The 14,156-nt window shown below is 60.2% G+C and overlaps 1 protein-coding gene across 1 annotated transcript in view; it reads left to right on the top strand.

The window, feature by feature from the left end:
• Positions 1 to 14,096, top strand: part of HCN2 (hyperpolarization activated cyclic nucleotide gated potassium and sodium channel 2) — a 30,191-nt gene extending 16,095 nt beyond the window's left edge. The window contains exons 3-8 of the mRNA XM_032178462.2: positions 474 to 635; positions 3,333 to 3,551; positions 6,277 to 6,423; positions 10,379 to 10,619; positions 10,840 to 11,004; positions 12,734 to 14,096. Coding sequence (XP_032034353.1) covers positions 474 to 635; positions 3,333 to 3,551; positions 6,277 to 6,423; positions 10,379 to 10,619; positions 10,840 to 11,004; positions 12,734 to 13,410 — 1,611 coding nt within the window. The 3' untranslated portion in view covers positions 13,411 to 14,096. The remainder of the gene's footprint in view (positions 1 to 473; positions 636 to 3,332; positions 3,552 to 6,276; positions 6,424 to 10,378; positions 10,620 to 10,839; positions 11,005 to 12,733) is intronic.
• The last annotated feature ends 60 nt before the right edge of the window (positions 14,097 to 14,156 follow it).

Here is a 14,156-nt window from a genome sequence, read left to right as displayed (position 1 = left end):
TTGGGCGGGGGTCCTGGGGCGGGGGCTTTGGATTTGGGTAGGAGTCCTGGGGTGGGGGCTGTGGAGTGGGGGTCTTGGGGTGGGGGCTGTGGATTTGGGGTTGGGGCCGCAGGGTGGGACGGGGGTCCTGGGGTGGGGGCCGTGGATTTGGGGTTAGGGGTCCTCGGATGGGGGCCATGGATTTGGGGGTGGGGGTCCTTGGGCGGGGCTGCAGGGTGGGGTGGGGTCCTGGGGTGGGGGCCGTGGATTTGGGGTTGGGGGTCCGGGGGTGGGGGTCCTGGGATGGGGGCGGTGGATTTGGGGTTGGGGGTCCTGGGGCGGGGCCGCAGGATGGGGCGGGGGTCCTGTGCGGGGCCTTGGATTTGGGGGACGGGACCAGGAGCTCCCGCAGTGGGGGTGCACGGGGCTGGGGCTCTGAAGGTGGGGGGCCGGCAGGGCAGCGAGTAGGGTGGGCTCACGGCACCTTCCTGCAGATCTTCCACATGACCTATGACCTGGCCAGCGCGGTGATGCGGATCTGCAACCTCATCAGTATGATGCTGCTGCTCTGCCACTGGGATGGCTGCCTGCAGTTCCTGGTGCCCATGCTGCAGGACTTCCCACGCAACTGCTGGGTGTCCATCAACGGCATGGTGGTGAGCGCCGCGGGCCCTGACGGAGGGGGTCCCAGGCCCTTGACAGAAGGGGGACCCAGGCCCCCTTATCCCCCTTATCCCCCTTACGGAGGGGTGAACCCAAGCCTTTCAGAGGTGGAGACAAGACCCCCCCCTTATGGAGGGGAGGACTCAGGCCCTTACAGAGGTGGGGACCCAGGCCCCCTTATCCCCCTTATACGGGAAGACTCAGGCCTCTTTACAGAGGGGGACCCAGGACTGCAGCCCCGGCGCTGGCCCCTTAGTGCCCCTTGGGGCTGAAACAGCCACTTGGAACGTTTCAGGCCTGGGACCATCCATGGAGAGAAGCCGAGTGTGATTGTGATGAGTCCTGTCACCCAGACATCTGCTTAGTGCTTTTTCCAATGGATTTCGCTTTTAATTTACTTACATTTATTATTATTATTTTATTTACTTACTTTTTTTGAGACTGAGTTTCACTCTGTCACCCAGGCTGGAGTGCAGTGGCACGATCTCGGCTCACCGCAAACCCCACCTCCCGGGGTTCAAGCAATTCTCTCGCCTCAGTCTCCCGAGTAGCTGGGATTACAGGCGCCCACCACCACAGCTGGCTAATTTTTGTACTTTTAGTAGAGACGGGGTCTTGCCATGTTGGTCAGGCTGGTCGCAAACTCCTGACCTCAGGTGATCCACCCGCCTCGGCCTCCCAAAGTACTGGGATTATAGGGGTGTGCCACTGTGCCCAGCCTAATTACATACATTTATTCAAAAGAACAATTTAAGAGCTGGGCATGGTGGTGCTCACTTGTGGTCTCAGCTACTCAGGAGGCTGAGGGGGTTGGATCCCTTGTTTTTTGTGTTTTTGTTTTTTTTTTTTGAGATGGAGTCTCGCTCTGTCGCCCAGGCTAGAGTGCAGTGGCGTGATCTCGGCTCACTGCAACCTCCGCCTCCGGGGTTCACGCCATTCTCCTGCCTCAGCCTCCCGACTAGCTGGGACTACAGGCGCCCGCCACCACGCCCAGCTTATTTTTTGTATTTTTAGTAGAGACCGCGTTTCACCATGTTAGCCAGGATGGTCTCGATCTCCTGACTTCGTGATCCGCCCGCCTCGGCCTCCCAAAATGTTGGGATTACAGGCGTGAGCCACCACGCCCGGCCTGGTTGGTTCCCTTGAGCCCAGAAGTTGAGGCTGCAGTGAGCCATGATTGTACCATTGCACCCCAGCCTGGGCCACAGAGCAAGACCTGATCTCTAACAACTAAAGAAAAATTTACATCATAGCCCTGAAATGGGAAAGTGTTATCACATGCCAAAGAAATAATAAATGGGCCAGGCATGGCTGCTCACGCACGCCTGTAATCCCAGCACGTTGGGAGGCCGAGGAGGGTGATCACCTGAGGTCAGGAGTTGGAGACCAGCCTGACCAACATGCTGAAACCCTGTCTCTACTAAAAATACAAAAATTAGCTAGGCGTGGTGGCACGCACCTGTAATTCCAGCTACTGTAGAGGCTGAGGCAGGAGAATCACTTGAACCCAGGAGCAGAGGTTGCAGTGAGCTGAGATCGCACCACTGCACTCCAGCCTGGGCAACAGAGGCAGACTTTGTGTCAAAAAAATAAAAATAAGTAAAAGCAAAAGGAATGGGCCGGGCTTGGTGACTCAGGCCTGTAATCCTGTCACTTTGGGAGGCCGAGGCGGGCGGATCACGAGGTTAGGAGTTTGAGACCAGCCTGACCAACATGGAGAGACCCCGTCTCTACTGAAAATACAAAACTAGCTGGGCGTGGTGACTCATGCCTGTAATCCCAGCTACTCGAGAGGCTGAGGCAGGAGAATCGCTTGAACCTGGGAACGGAGGTTGCCGTGAGCCGAGATCGTGCCACTGCACTCCAGCCTGGGCCACAAGAGCGAAACTCTGTCAAAAAAAAAAAGGAATAATAAATGAAGTTAGGTCCCAGATACCCCTTGCTTCCTGGGTGAGATGTGCTGACTCTTTAGAAGGGTTAGCTATGGGAGCCCTCGGCCGTTAGAGCCAGGTTAGTGCCCAGTGAGCCTCTGTCCCTGCCTGGGGAGAGCTGTGCCCCAGCCTCCAGCCGCATATGGGACTTGGGACGTGTTTGGTTTGGACACAGAGCAGGTGGGCATTGATGGGGTCAGGAGCTACAGAGCGAAGACCCGCCAGTGCGCCTCCCCAGAGCCTGGCACAGCTGCCCAGGCTGAGGCAGCCCATTGTCCGGCTGCCACCCGCACATGTGGTCCCATTTCCTGAACAGAGCCCTGCGGCCCCCCTTTCCCAGCTGGGTCAACTGAGGACTTGGTGCGGCAGGACCTCCTGGGCCGGCCTCGTGTCTCCGCCCGCCCTGCCCCTCTGCTCTGGCCCACATGCTCCCTGGAACTTTCGTCCCCTCTTGACCTCACAGATGTTCTGATCTCAGAGGCTGCAAAAGGTGGGATCCAGACTCTCGCCCTTGGGGTCCCAGTTTCCCCAGGAGTGAAGCGGGCAGGTAGCATCAGCCCTGGGCCTACTGCCGACTCACTGTGACAAGTGTGCAAACCATGTCATCTACCTGGGTCTCCGTTTCTCTTGGTTACCTCCGAGCATGGGGAGCTCACCACCTCCAGTGCTTGGGGGAGGGTGGGTGCTGGGCCCTTGAGGACCGAGGGCACCCGGGGCGTGAGCACCTGCCCACTACCGCCCCTCCTGGTGGCCTTGCAGAACCACTCGTGGAGCGAACTGTATTCCTTCGCACTCTTCAAGGCCATGAGCCACATGCTGTGCATTGGGTACGGCCGGCAGGCGCCTGAGAGCATGACGGACATCTGGCTGACCATGCTCAGCATGATCGTGGGTGCCACCTGCTACGCCATGTTCATCGGCCACGCCACTGCCCTCATCCAGTCGCTGGACTCCTCGCGGCGCCAGTACCAGGAGAAGGTCTGAGGGAGGCGGGCCCTGGCCTGGGTTCTGATGGGGGAGGCAGGCCTGGATCTGGGGTCTGAGAGAGAGTCAGGCCAGGCCGTGGGGTCTGATGGAGGGAGGCAGGCCCAGTCCTGGGGTCTGAGGCGGGAGGGAGGCCTTGCCCTGGGATCTGTAGGCGGAGGTAGTCCTTGTTCTGGGGTCTGAGGGGAGAGGCAGGCCTGGCCCCGGGGTCTGAGGGGAGAGGCAGACTGGGCCCTCCACCCAGCTCCAAGTGGCGTGCTCAGGGCAGAGACAGCGTGATGGGGAGTAGGGACCCTGGGGGTTTGTGGCTGTGATTAGGAGGAGGAACAGAAACGTCTCCAGCCGGTGGTGAGAGGCTCTGACCCTGTGACAGGGAGGGAGGTCCGGGGCCTGGAGATGGACGTGGGGTGGGGGCTGGGGAGGGGATGCAGGCTGGGCAGGAAGGGGCTGAGTTGGGATCAGGGCAAGTCAGGGTCAGTCTTTGGACATCAGGAAGCCCTTGGGGCTGAAAGGGGGCTGCGGGGGAACCTGGAGCGAGAGCAGGAGAGATGGGCATCGCCAGGAGGCTGGGCCCACCTGGGGGTCTCTAGGCCGGCTCAGGACGGGGCTGGGGTGGGGAAGGGCCTGGCGGGGTCTGAGAGGCCTGGGGGTTGCTTCAGGACACGCTGGTGGCCGGCAGTCAGGGCCAGGCTTCAGGGAGAGCAAGGCTGCCCCATTGCTTAGACGCGGCCTCTGGCCTGCAGTGTGCACTGGGCTAATCCTAGGCTTGGCTGTGGAGGAGACACGGGGGAGCTGGGAGGGGTGGAGGGAGATCAGGATTGGCCCCATGGCGGCCCCTGGAGTTGGGCCTCATGCTCCGCTCTGTGCCTCAGTTTCCCTCTGTGAGGCGGCTGGCTGGTCCTGGCTGGGAGCCAAGCGCCCCCCTCTCCCGCGCCCCGAGCAGTGGCTGGCAGGGTCGGCTGGGTCAGCTGGGCCCCGTGCCAGGCGCCCGGCTGTCCGGAAGCCACGGGCCTCACACCCAAACATAAGCTGGTGCCACCACCCGCCCGCCGTCACGGGTTCTGCTGAGCTCAGGGCAGCTGCGGTCAGGCGGGGCTGGGGCGGAAGTGAGGCTGGAGCCGCCGGGGGGCACCGTCCTGGGGACAGCAGGGCCTGGCACCCCCACCCGGCACCCACACTCCCTTCCCTTCTCAGGAGGGGCTGACCCGGTGGTTTCCGGAAAGATCATCAGGGAGGGGCCAGAGCCCCCGCAGGGTTGGAGGCCCTGGGAAGGGGGTCCTGTGTGTCAGGCCCTCGTAGAGTCAGGTGCCCACCCATTCCTCAGGGATGGGGTTGCTAGATAAAATTCAGGGCACCGGGCCTGGCGCAGTGGCTCCTGCCTGTAATCCTGGCACTTCGGGAGGCTGAGACAGGCCAATCACCTGAGGTCAGGAGTTTAAGACCAGCCTGAGCAACACGGCGAGACCCCATCTCTACAAAAAATTAAAAAATTAGCAGAGCATGGTGGTGCACACCTGTAATCCCCACTACTCAGGAGGCTGAGGTGGGAGGATAGCTTGAGGCCAGAGGCTCAAAAAAAAAAAAAATTCAGGTTACATAGTTACATCTAAATTTCAGAGAAACACCAAATTTTCTTAGGATATGTCAAATATTACAAGGATACACTTGCACTAAACATTGTTCTTATTTTTCTGCAATTCAACTTTTTTATTTATTTATTTTGTTCCTTTGTTTTTGAGATGGAGTTTCCCTCTGTTGCCCAGGCTGGAGTGCAGTGGCACAATCTCGGCTCACTGCAGCCTCCGCCTCCCGGGTTCAAGCGATTCTCCTGCCTCAGCCTCCCGAGTAGCTGGGATTACAAGCACCCGCCACCACACCCGGCTAATTTTTGTATTTTTAGTAGAGATGGGGTTTTACCATGTTGGCCAGGCTGGTCTTGAACTCCTGACCTCAAGTGATCCACCCACCTCCTCCTCCTAAAGTGCTGGGATTACAGGCGTGAGCCACCACGCCCGGCGTGCAATTCAACTTTAAATGGAGTTGAACTTTATCCACCAACCCTGCCCCTGTTAATTAATATTATTTTAGAATTATTTAGGATATCAATATCAGTTATTCAGAATGTTAATTAAGAATTGACTTGGCCAGGTGAGGTGGCTCAGACCTGTAATCCCAGCACTTTGGGAGGCCGAGGCGGGAGGATCCCTTGAGCCCAGGAGTTCAAGACCAGCCTGTGCAATATGGCGAGACCTCATCTCCACAAAAAAACAAAAGAATCAGCCAGGTGTGGTGGCGCACAACTGTAGTCCCTGCTACTCAGGAGGCTGAGGTGGGAGGATTGCTTGAGCCCAGAGGTGGAGGCTGCAGTGAGCTGTGATTGCACCACTGCACTCCAGCCTGGGCAACAGAGCGCGACTCTCTCAGAAAAAAAAAAAAATGAAATGAGTTTATCATTGAAACGAATTGAACTCTGATTTAAACAGAAGCATGTTTATTTGCTTTTGTTGAATCTGGCGGCCCCTGTGTGTGGCGGAGGCCTGTCTCCCAGCTGCGGGCGGGGGCTGTGTCTGACCCAGCCCTGACTCCCCACAGTACAAGCAGGTGTGAAGGCCTGTCTCCCCGCCATAGGCCGGGGGGCTGTCTGACCCACAAGCAGGTGCCCGTGTGCCCGCTGCAGGCCAGGGGCGGTGTCTGACCCAGCCTCGCCTCCTCCCCACAGTACAAGCAGGTGGAGCAGTACATGTCCTTCCACAAGCTGCCGGCCGACTTCCGCCAGAAGATCCACGACTACTACGAGCACCGTTACCAGGGCAAGATGTTCGACGAGGACAGCATTCTGGGCGAGCTCAACGGGCCCCTTCGGGAGGTGAGGCGGGCACCGGGCAGGCGGGAGGCAGCCTCGGGCACAGGGCCGGCCAACCCCTCCTGGAGCCCAGCAGCCGGTCCCTGAGGGAGGCGCGGTGCCTCGGCTGCAGCAGGAGGCACTCGAGCTAGACCTGTGTACACACCCTCCCCGCCCCGTGAGCCTCTGCACCCCCAGGACCCCCGCCACCCCCGCCTTCCCGCTGCCCCCTTAGCCGACCTGCCTGGGTCTGTGCCCGACAGGGCAGAGCAGAAGCAGGGCAGGGTGGGGAGGGAGGAGCCGCAGAGGCCCCGCTGAGCACCAGACCCTGGGGGCAGTGAGGCTGACTGGAGCGGGTTTAACTCCCAGCTCTGTTGCTGTAGCCTGGGTGACCCTGGGCAAGTTTCCCGGGGCTGCGGGAACAAATACCCACTGGCTGAGTGGCTTGAACGGCAGAGATTCGGCCTCCCGCCGTCCTGGAGGCCGGAAGCCCAACATCAAGGCGTGGGCCGGGCCGCGCTATCCCCAGAGCCCCTGGGGGGGGGGGATCCTTCCTGCCTCTTCCGGCGTCTGGGGCTCCAGGCGCCCTCGGCTTGCAGATTCATCTCCCTGATCTCTGCCTCCATCTGTTCACAGCCCTCTCCCCTGTGTGTGTCTGTCTCTTCTTGTAAATTCATCCGTCGTTGGATCAGGGCCCACCCGGTTCCTCGTGGCCTCTCTAACTGGGTCACATCTGCAAAGACCCTATTTCCACATAAGGTCCTATTCACAGGAACCGGGGGGTCAGGATGTCAGCCTGTCTTTCCGGGAGATGTAGTTCAACCCACAACACGCATCAAGCAGTTATTGAGCACCGACTGCGTGCCCTGCCGTGTGCTTTGAAGGTCCCACCCTCAGGAAGCGGGGCCTAGGGAAGGCGGCCGTGATCACGCAGGCGGCAGAGAGCGGCTCTGGGAAGCGGGGAGAGATGAGGACGGGGAGGTGACATCAGAGCAAGGCCGCGTGTGAGCCGGGCAGGGTGTCCCCGGTGTAGCACCTGGCTCGGGGAGAGGCCCCGAGGAGGGGCTGGAGGAGCTGGGCGAGGAGGCGGGCAGGACCGGCCTGACACTAGGGACCTTGGGCCCCGGGAATGCTTCTGGGGGGCACGTACACCCATTGCTCCCAGAAGGCACACACTGCGGTTCGCTTCGCCGAAAATGTTTAATTGCATTTGATGACTGTGGTTTTTATTCATTCGTTTGTAGAGATACAACACTCAGACCACAGAATGCATAAAATGCGGTGGCTTTTAGTATTAACAGAGTGGTGTGCCCGACACCACAAGCTAACTCCAGAACGTTCTCATGGGTCCAAAAGGAGACCTGGGCTGTTAATCACCAGCTCACTCCCCGTCCCCAGCCCCTGGCAACCCACACTACTTAGTCATTATTTAGGTGTTCTGGAGTTGCAAAGTCAAATCTTTAAACCCACATATGGCCAGGCGCAGTGGCTCACGCCTGTAATCCCAGCACTTTGGGAGGCTGAGGCGGGCAGATCACCTGAGGTCGGAAGTTCGAGACCAGCCTGGCCAACACGGTGAAACCCTGTCTCTACTAAAAATACAAAATTAGCCGGGCGTGGTGGCGGGCGCCTGTAATCCCAGCTACTCGCCTGAATCAGGAGAATCACTTGAACCCGGGAGGCAGAGGTTGCAGACAGCCGAGATCATGCCACTGCACTCCAGCCTGGGCAACACAGTGAGACTCCGTCCATCTCAAAAAAACAAAAACAACCACATATATTCAGAGAAGACTGGCTCTGTCCTGTGCCTGTTCCTCTACCCAGTTTCCTGTGTTGGACACTTCCACTTTAGTTTTTTTTTTTTTTTTTTTTGAGATGAAGTCTCGCTCTGTTGCCCAGGCTGGAGTGCAGTGGCACGATCTTGGCCCACTGCAACCTCTGCCTGCCGGGTTCAAGCAATTCTCCTGCCTCAGCCTCCTGAGTAGCTGGGATTACAGGTGCCCACCACCACACCTGGCTAATGTTTGTATTTTTAGTAGGGACGGGGTTTCACCATATTGGTCAGGCTGGTCTTGAACTCTTGACCTCAGGTGATCTGCCTGCCTCAGCTTCCCAAAGTGCCAGGATTACAGGCACGAACCACCGTTCCTGGCCTGTTTTTTTCTTTTAAGATAAACGCATGCAGATACCCACTGCCCTCTGTCCTCCTGGCTGAGGCACCTGTCTGTGCTTCTGGTCTTTGTGGGGTGAGCTCCGCATACGTGCTGAACCAGGGCCCGTGCGTCTGGATTCACTGGGTTGGGTCCAGATTCCCTCAGGGCTTGCGCCATTCTGCAGGCTTGGCGGCTGTGAGGGGTCACCTGTGCCTGGCTGAGGAAGGCGCAATCTCCCTGGGTTAGAAATGGCTCACGCCTGTAATCCCAGCACTTTGGGAGGCCGAGACAGGCGGATCACTTGAGGTCAGGAGTTCAAGACCAGTCTGGCCAACATGGTGAAACCCCATCGCTACTAAAAATACAAAAATTAGCCGAGCGTGGTGCCGGGTGCCTGTAATCCCAGCTACTCGGGAGGCTGATGCAGGAGAATCGCTTGAACCCAGGAGGTGGAGCTTGCAATGAGCTGAGATCGTGCCACTGCACTCCAGCCTGGGCAACAGAGTGAGACTGTCAAAAAATTAAAAAAAATGCCGGGCGTGGTGACGGGCGCCTGTAGTCCCAGCTACTCGGGAGGCTGAGGCAGGAGAATGGAGTGAACCCAGGAGGTGGAGGTTGCAGTGAACCGAGATCACACCACTGCACTACAGCCTGGGCGAAAGAGTGAGACTCCATTTCAAAAAAAAAAAAAAAAAAAAGTACCAAAAAGTGCCCCACATCATCAGGGCACAGCTCGATAGCTGGTTCCTAAAGTGAACGTGGTGTAACCACCACACTGAACGAAACTGGAACAGTCCTGCCTTTCTTAGAAGCTGCCTTGCTAAGGGGAATTGCCCTGACTTCCCATACCATCGATTCATCTCCAGGCCCTTGGTTTTCATGTTGATTTTTCAAAAATCACCTGATAGTTTGACCAAATGTAGCTTTCCACTGATTGTGTGTGTGTGTGTGTGTGTGTGTGTGTGTGTGAGAGTGATGGAGTCTTGCTCTGTCGCCCAGGCTCCAGTGCAGCTGCGTGATCTTGGTTCACTGTAACGTCCTCCTCCCGGGTTCAAGAGACTCGTACCTCAGCCTCCGGAGTAGCTGCGATTACAGGCACCTGCCTCCATGCCCAGCTAATTTATGTATTTTCAGTAGAGATTGGGTTTCACCATGTTGGCCAGGCTGGTCTCGAACTCCCGATCTCAGGTGATCCACCCACCTTGGCCTCCCAGAGTGCTGGGATTACAGGTGTGAGCCACTGTGCCCTGCCTTTTTTTTTTTTTTTTTTAAAGAGTCAGGGTCTTGTTCATGCAGGCTGGGGGGCAGTGCTGTGGGGATCACGGCTCACTGCAACCTCGACTTCCTGGGGTCAAGTTATCTTGCTGCCTCGGCATCCTGAATAGCTGAGAGTAGGTGCCCACCAGCACGCCTGGCTTTTTTTTTTTTTTTTTTTTCGGTACAGACGGGGGGTCTTACTGTGTTGCCCAGGCTGGTCTGGAACTCCTGGGCTCTAGCGATCCTCCCGCCTCAGCCTCCGAAAATGCTGAGATCACAGACGTGAGCCCCCGCACCCGGCCTCCTTTCCGGCGCTCCTGTCTACAGCTGCCCCTCTTGGTCCCATTGTGTTGGCGGATGTCGCCAATATGGTGTCAGACAGCGAAGGAGCAGTGGGCGTTTTTTCTTTCTCCCGTCCTTGGCGGCAGCAGCTCGGTCCGGCTATGGGGCTGAGTCCGTCTCTCAGACAAGGAAATTGGGGTCCGAGAGGTGAGCCGGTCCCAGAGGCCGGGCGAGGGGGAAGCGGGAGTGGGATCCGCAGCGGACCCAGCCCCGCCTCCCCCCTGCAGGAGATCGTCAACTTCAACTGCCGGAAGCTGGTGGCTTCCATGCCGCTGTTCGCCAACGCTGACCCCAACTTCGTCACGGCCATGCTGACCAAGCTCAAGTTCGAGGTCTTCCAGCCGGGTGACTACATCATCCGCGAAGGCACCATCGGGAGGAAGATGTACTTCATCCAGCACGGCGTGGTCGGCGTGCTCACTAAGGGCAACAAGGAGATGAAGCTGTCCGATGGCTCCTACTTCGGGGGTGAGCTTGAGGGGGTCGCACTGGGGGGGGGGGGCACGCGACCCCCGCGGTGTGCAGAGCCAGGGGGCTGCGGGCTGGGCTGGGGCAGCAGCAGGGACAGCCTGGGTGGGAAGCGCCCACGCTGGCCGAGGTGCAGAGGCCGCGCCGTGTGCCTGGGCGGGGAGGGCCGCGGTGCTCGCCTCGTCCACACGCTGAGGACCCCCCTGCCCGCCACGTGCAGAGATCTGCCTGCTCACCCGGGGCCGCCGCACGGCGAGCGTGCGGGCCGACACCTACTGCCGCCTCTATTCGCTGAGCGTGGACAACTTCAACGAGGTGCTGGAGGAGTACCCCATGATGCGGCGCGCCTTCGAGACGGTGGCCATCGACCGCCTGGACCGCATCGGTGAGCGGGCCGGGGGCGTGGCCGGGGCGGGAGGGGTGTGGCTGAGGCCGCAGGGGCGTGGCTGTGGCCGCAGGGGCGTGGCTGTGGTATCAGGGGCATGGTTGGGGCAGAGACAGTGTGGCCATGGCATCAGGGGCGTGGCCGGGGAAGGGCAGCGGCTGGCGGCTCCTAGGACCCCTTTGGGTCTACAGGCTGATTTTCTGACCTATTGTCCTACTTTGGCCAGAGGCAGCCTGTTTCCTAAGGGAGGGAATGCATGGGGTGTTTGCGGTTGTGCCGAATGCTTGGTGAGCACCTGCTATGTGCTGGGGGTGCGGGGGGCAGACTCGGGGGCCGACTCAGACTCCCAAGGAGACTTATGGACTGGTGATGAAATCACACACGACCGGGCTGTGTGCCAGCAGGGGAGGTGGGGCCGGTGGGCTTCCCTGAGTTGGGAATGCAGAGTGGAGACCAGGGTAAGGGATGCCATGTGCAAAGGGGGAGGAAGGTGTGTTCGTGGAGTGGACACAGCATGTCCCAAGGCCCTGAGGTGGGAAGGAGGCCTAGAGTCCAGAGAGCTAGGGAGGCCTGGAGGAGGCTGGGGAGAAAGGGGAGGCCAGACACACAGGGCCCAGTGGGCAGCAGGGAGAGTTTAGACTAAATCAGGAGCATCAGGGAGCCATGGAGGGTTCTAGGTGGGTGGAGGACCTAGTCAGATTGTATCCACCAAGGCGGGCCATGTCCAGGAGGGAGACGGTGACCTGGCCTCTGGGGGGGCAGTCTCTGGGGCAGGGAGGGGCAGAGCCCTGATGACTGGATGTAGGTGCCGGGGAGATGGCGGCCCGTGCTGCTGTTCGTGGGAACGGGAATGAAGACCATGGCTGAAACACAGGTCAGGTGCGAGGGAGTGGTGTCAGGGAGCTCCCCAGTGTACAGTAGGAAGCACTCCACAACTTGCTCTATACAGTGAGTATGTAACACATTCCTGAATATCAGGTGCTTAGATTATACCTTCTGTATACAGCAGGTGCTTAGCACAGGCTGTGTACAGGCAGGTGTTCTCGTTATGCCTCTGGCACACTGGAGGCACTCATTATATAATCAGCCTATACAAATGGTACACGTGCATACTTGCTGTACAGTGATACCTGCTCCATGTACACAGTAGGCATTAAATACCTGCTTGCTGCCAGGCGCGGTGGCTCACGCCTGTAGTCCCAGCACTTTCGGAGGCCGAGGCGGGCAGGTCACGAGGTTAGGAGATCGTGACCATCCTGGCTAACACGGTGAAACCCCGTCTCTACTAAAAAAATACAAAAAATTAGCCGGGCATGGTGGCGGGCGCCTGTAGTTCCAGCTACTCGGGAGGATGAGGCAGGAGAATGGTGTGAACCCGGAAGGTGGACCTTGCAGTGAGCCGAGATCCTGCCACTGCACTCCAGCCTGGGTGACGGAGCAAGACTCCCTTTCAAAAACAAAACAAAACAAAAACCCTGCTTTGTGTATGCAGGTGCTTCATGCATGCTGGCTGTGCATAGCACTTGCTCAGCTTGTATACATCAGGTACTCCATATCCATACTATAGGTAAGAGATGCTACTGTGTGCTTATTGCGTACAGGTGCTAAATGCATGCTAGCTCTACACTGCAAGCACTTTGTGCGCACCCGCTGTGTAGAATAGATGCTCGATGCCTGCTGTACGCAGCAGGCGCTCCCTGTGCACACGCTAACGCCCCCTCTCCTGCAGGCAAGAAGAATTCCATTCTCCTGCACAAGGTGCAGCATGACCTCAACTCGGGCGTATTCAACAACCAGGAGAACGCCATCATCCAGGAGATCGTCAAGTACGACCGCGAGATGGTGCAGCAGGCCGAGCTGGGTCAGCGCGTGGGCCTCTTCCCGCCGCCGCCGCCGCCGCAGGTCACCTCGGCCATCGCCACGTTGCAGCAGGCTGTGGCCATGAGCTTCTGCCCGCAGGTGGCGCGGCCGCTCGTGGGGCCGCTGGCGCTCGGCTCGCCGCGCCTCGTGCGCCGCCCGCCCCCGGGGCCCGCACCTGCCGCCGCCTCACCCGGGCCCCCGCCCCCTGCCAGCTCCCCGGGCGCTCCCGCCAGCCCCCGGGCACCGCGGACCTCGCCCTACGGCGGCTTGCCCGCCGCCCCCCTTGCTGGGCCCACCCTGCCCGCGCGCCGCCTGAGCCGCGCATCGCGCCCACTGTCCGCCTCGCAGCCCTCGCTGCCCCACGGCGCGCCCGGCCCCGCGGCCTCCACACGCCCGGCCAGCAGCTCCACACCGCGCCTGGGGCCCACGCCCGCTGCCCGGGCCGCCGCGCCCAGCCCGGACCGCAGGGACTCGGCCTCACCCGGCGCCGCCGGCGGCCTGGAACCCCAGGACTCCGCGCGCTCGCGCCTCTCATCCAACTTGTGACCCTCGCCAACCGCCCCGCGGGCCCAGGCGGGCCGGGGGCGGGGCCGTCATCCAGACCAAAGCCATGCCATTGCGCTGCCCCGGCCGCCAGCCCGCCAGAAGCCATAGACGAGACGTAGGTAGCTGTAGTTGGACGGACGGGCCGGGCCGGCGGGGCAGCCCCCTCCGCGCCGCCGGCCGTCCCCCCTCATCGCCCTGCGCCCACCCTCATTGCCCCTGCCCCCGGCGGCAGCCTCGCGTGCGAGGGGGCTCCCTTCACCTCGGTGCCTCAGTTCCCCCAGCTGTAAAACAGGGACGGGGCGGCCCAGTGGCTGAGAGGAGCCGGCTGTGGCGCCCCACCCGCCCCCCGCCCTTTAGGTGGCCCGCCGTCCGATGAGGATCGTTTTTTAAGTGCAATACTTGGCCCGCCGGCTTCCCGCTGCCCCCATCGCGCTCACGCAATAACCGGCCCGGCCCCCGTCCACGCGCGTCCCGCGGTGTCCTTGGGGAGCAGCACCCCCTGCTCCCTCCAGCACTGGCACCGAGGGGCGGGCCTGGCTGCGCAGGGCGCGGGGGCGAGGCTGGGGTCCCGCCGCCGTGATGAATGTACTGACGAGCCGAGGCAGCAGTGCCCCCACCGTGGCCCCCCACGCCCCATTAACCCCCACACCCCCATTCCGCGCAATAAATGACAGCATTGGCGCCCAGCCTGGCCGCGTATGATTGCTCGGGACCCACAGGGCAAACGCGCTCCCTGAAGACAGCAG

Source organism: Hylobates moloch, unplaced genomic scaffold (genome assembly GCF_009828535.3).
Source record: "Hylobates moloch isolate HMO894 unplaced genomic scaffold, HMol_V3 SCAFFOLD_15, whole genome shotgun sequence".
Taxonomy (NCBI): Eukaryota; Metazoa; Chordata; class Mammalia; order Primates; family Hylobatidae; genus Hylobates; species Hylobates moloch.
The sequence above is the reverse complement of the archived record's forward strand: the minus strand, read 5'-3'. Positions and strand labels throughout refer to the sequence as shown.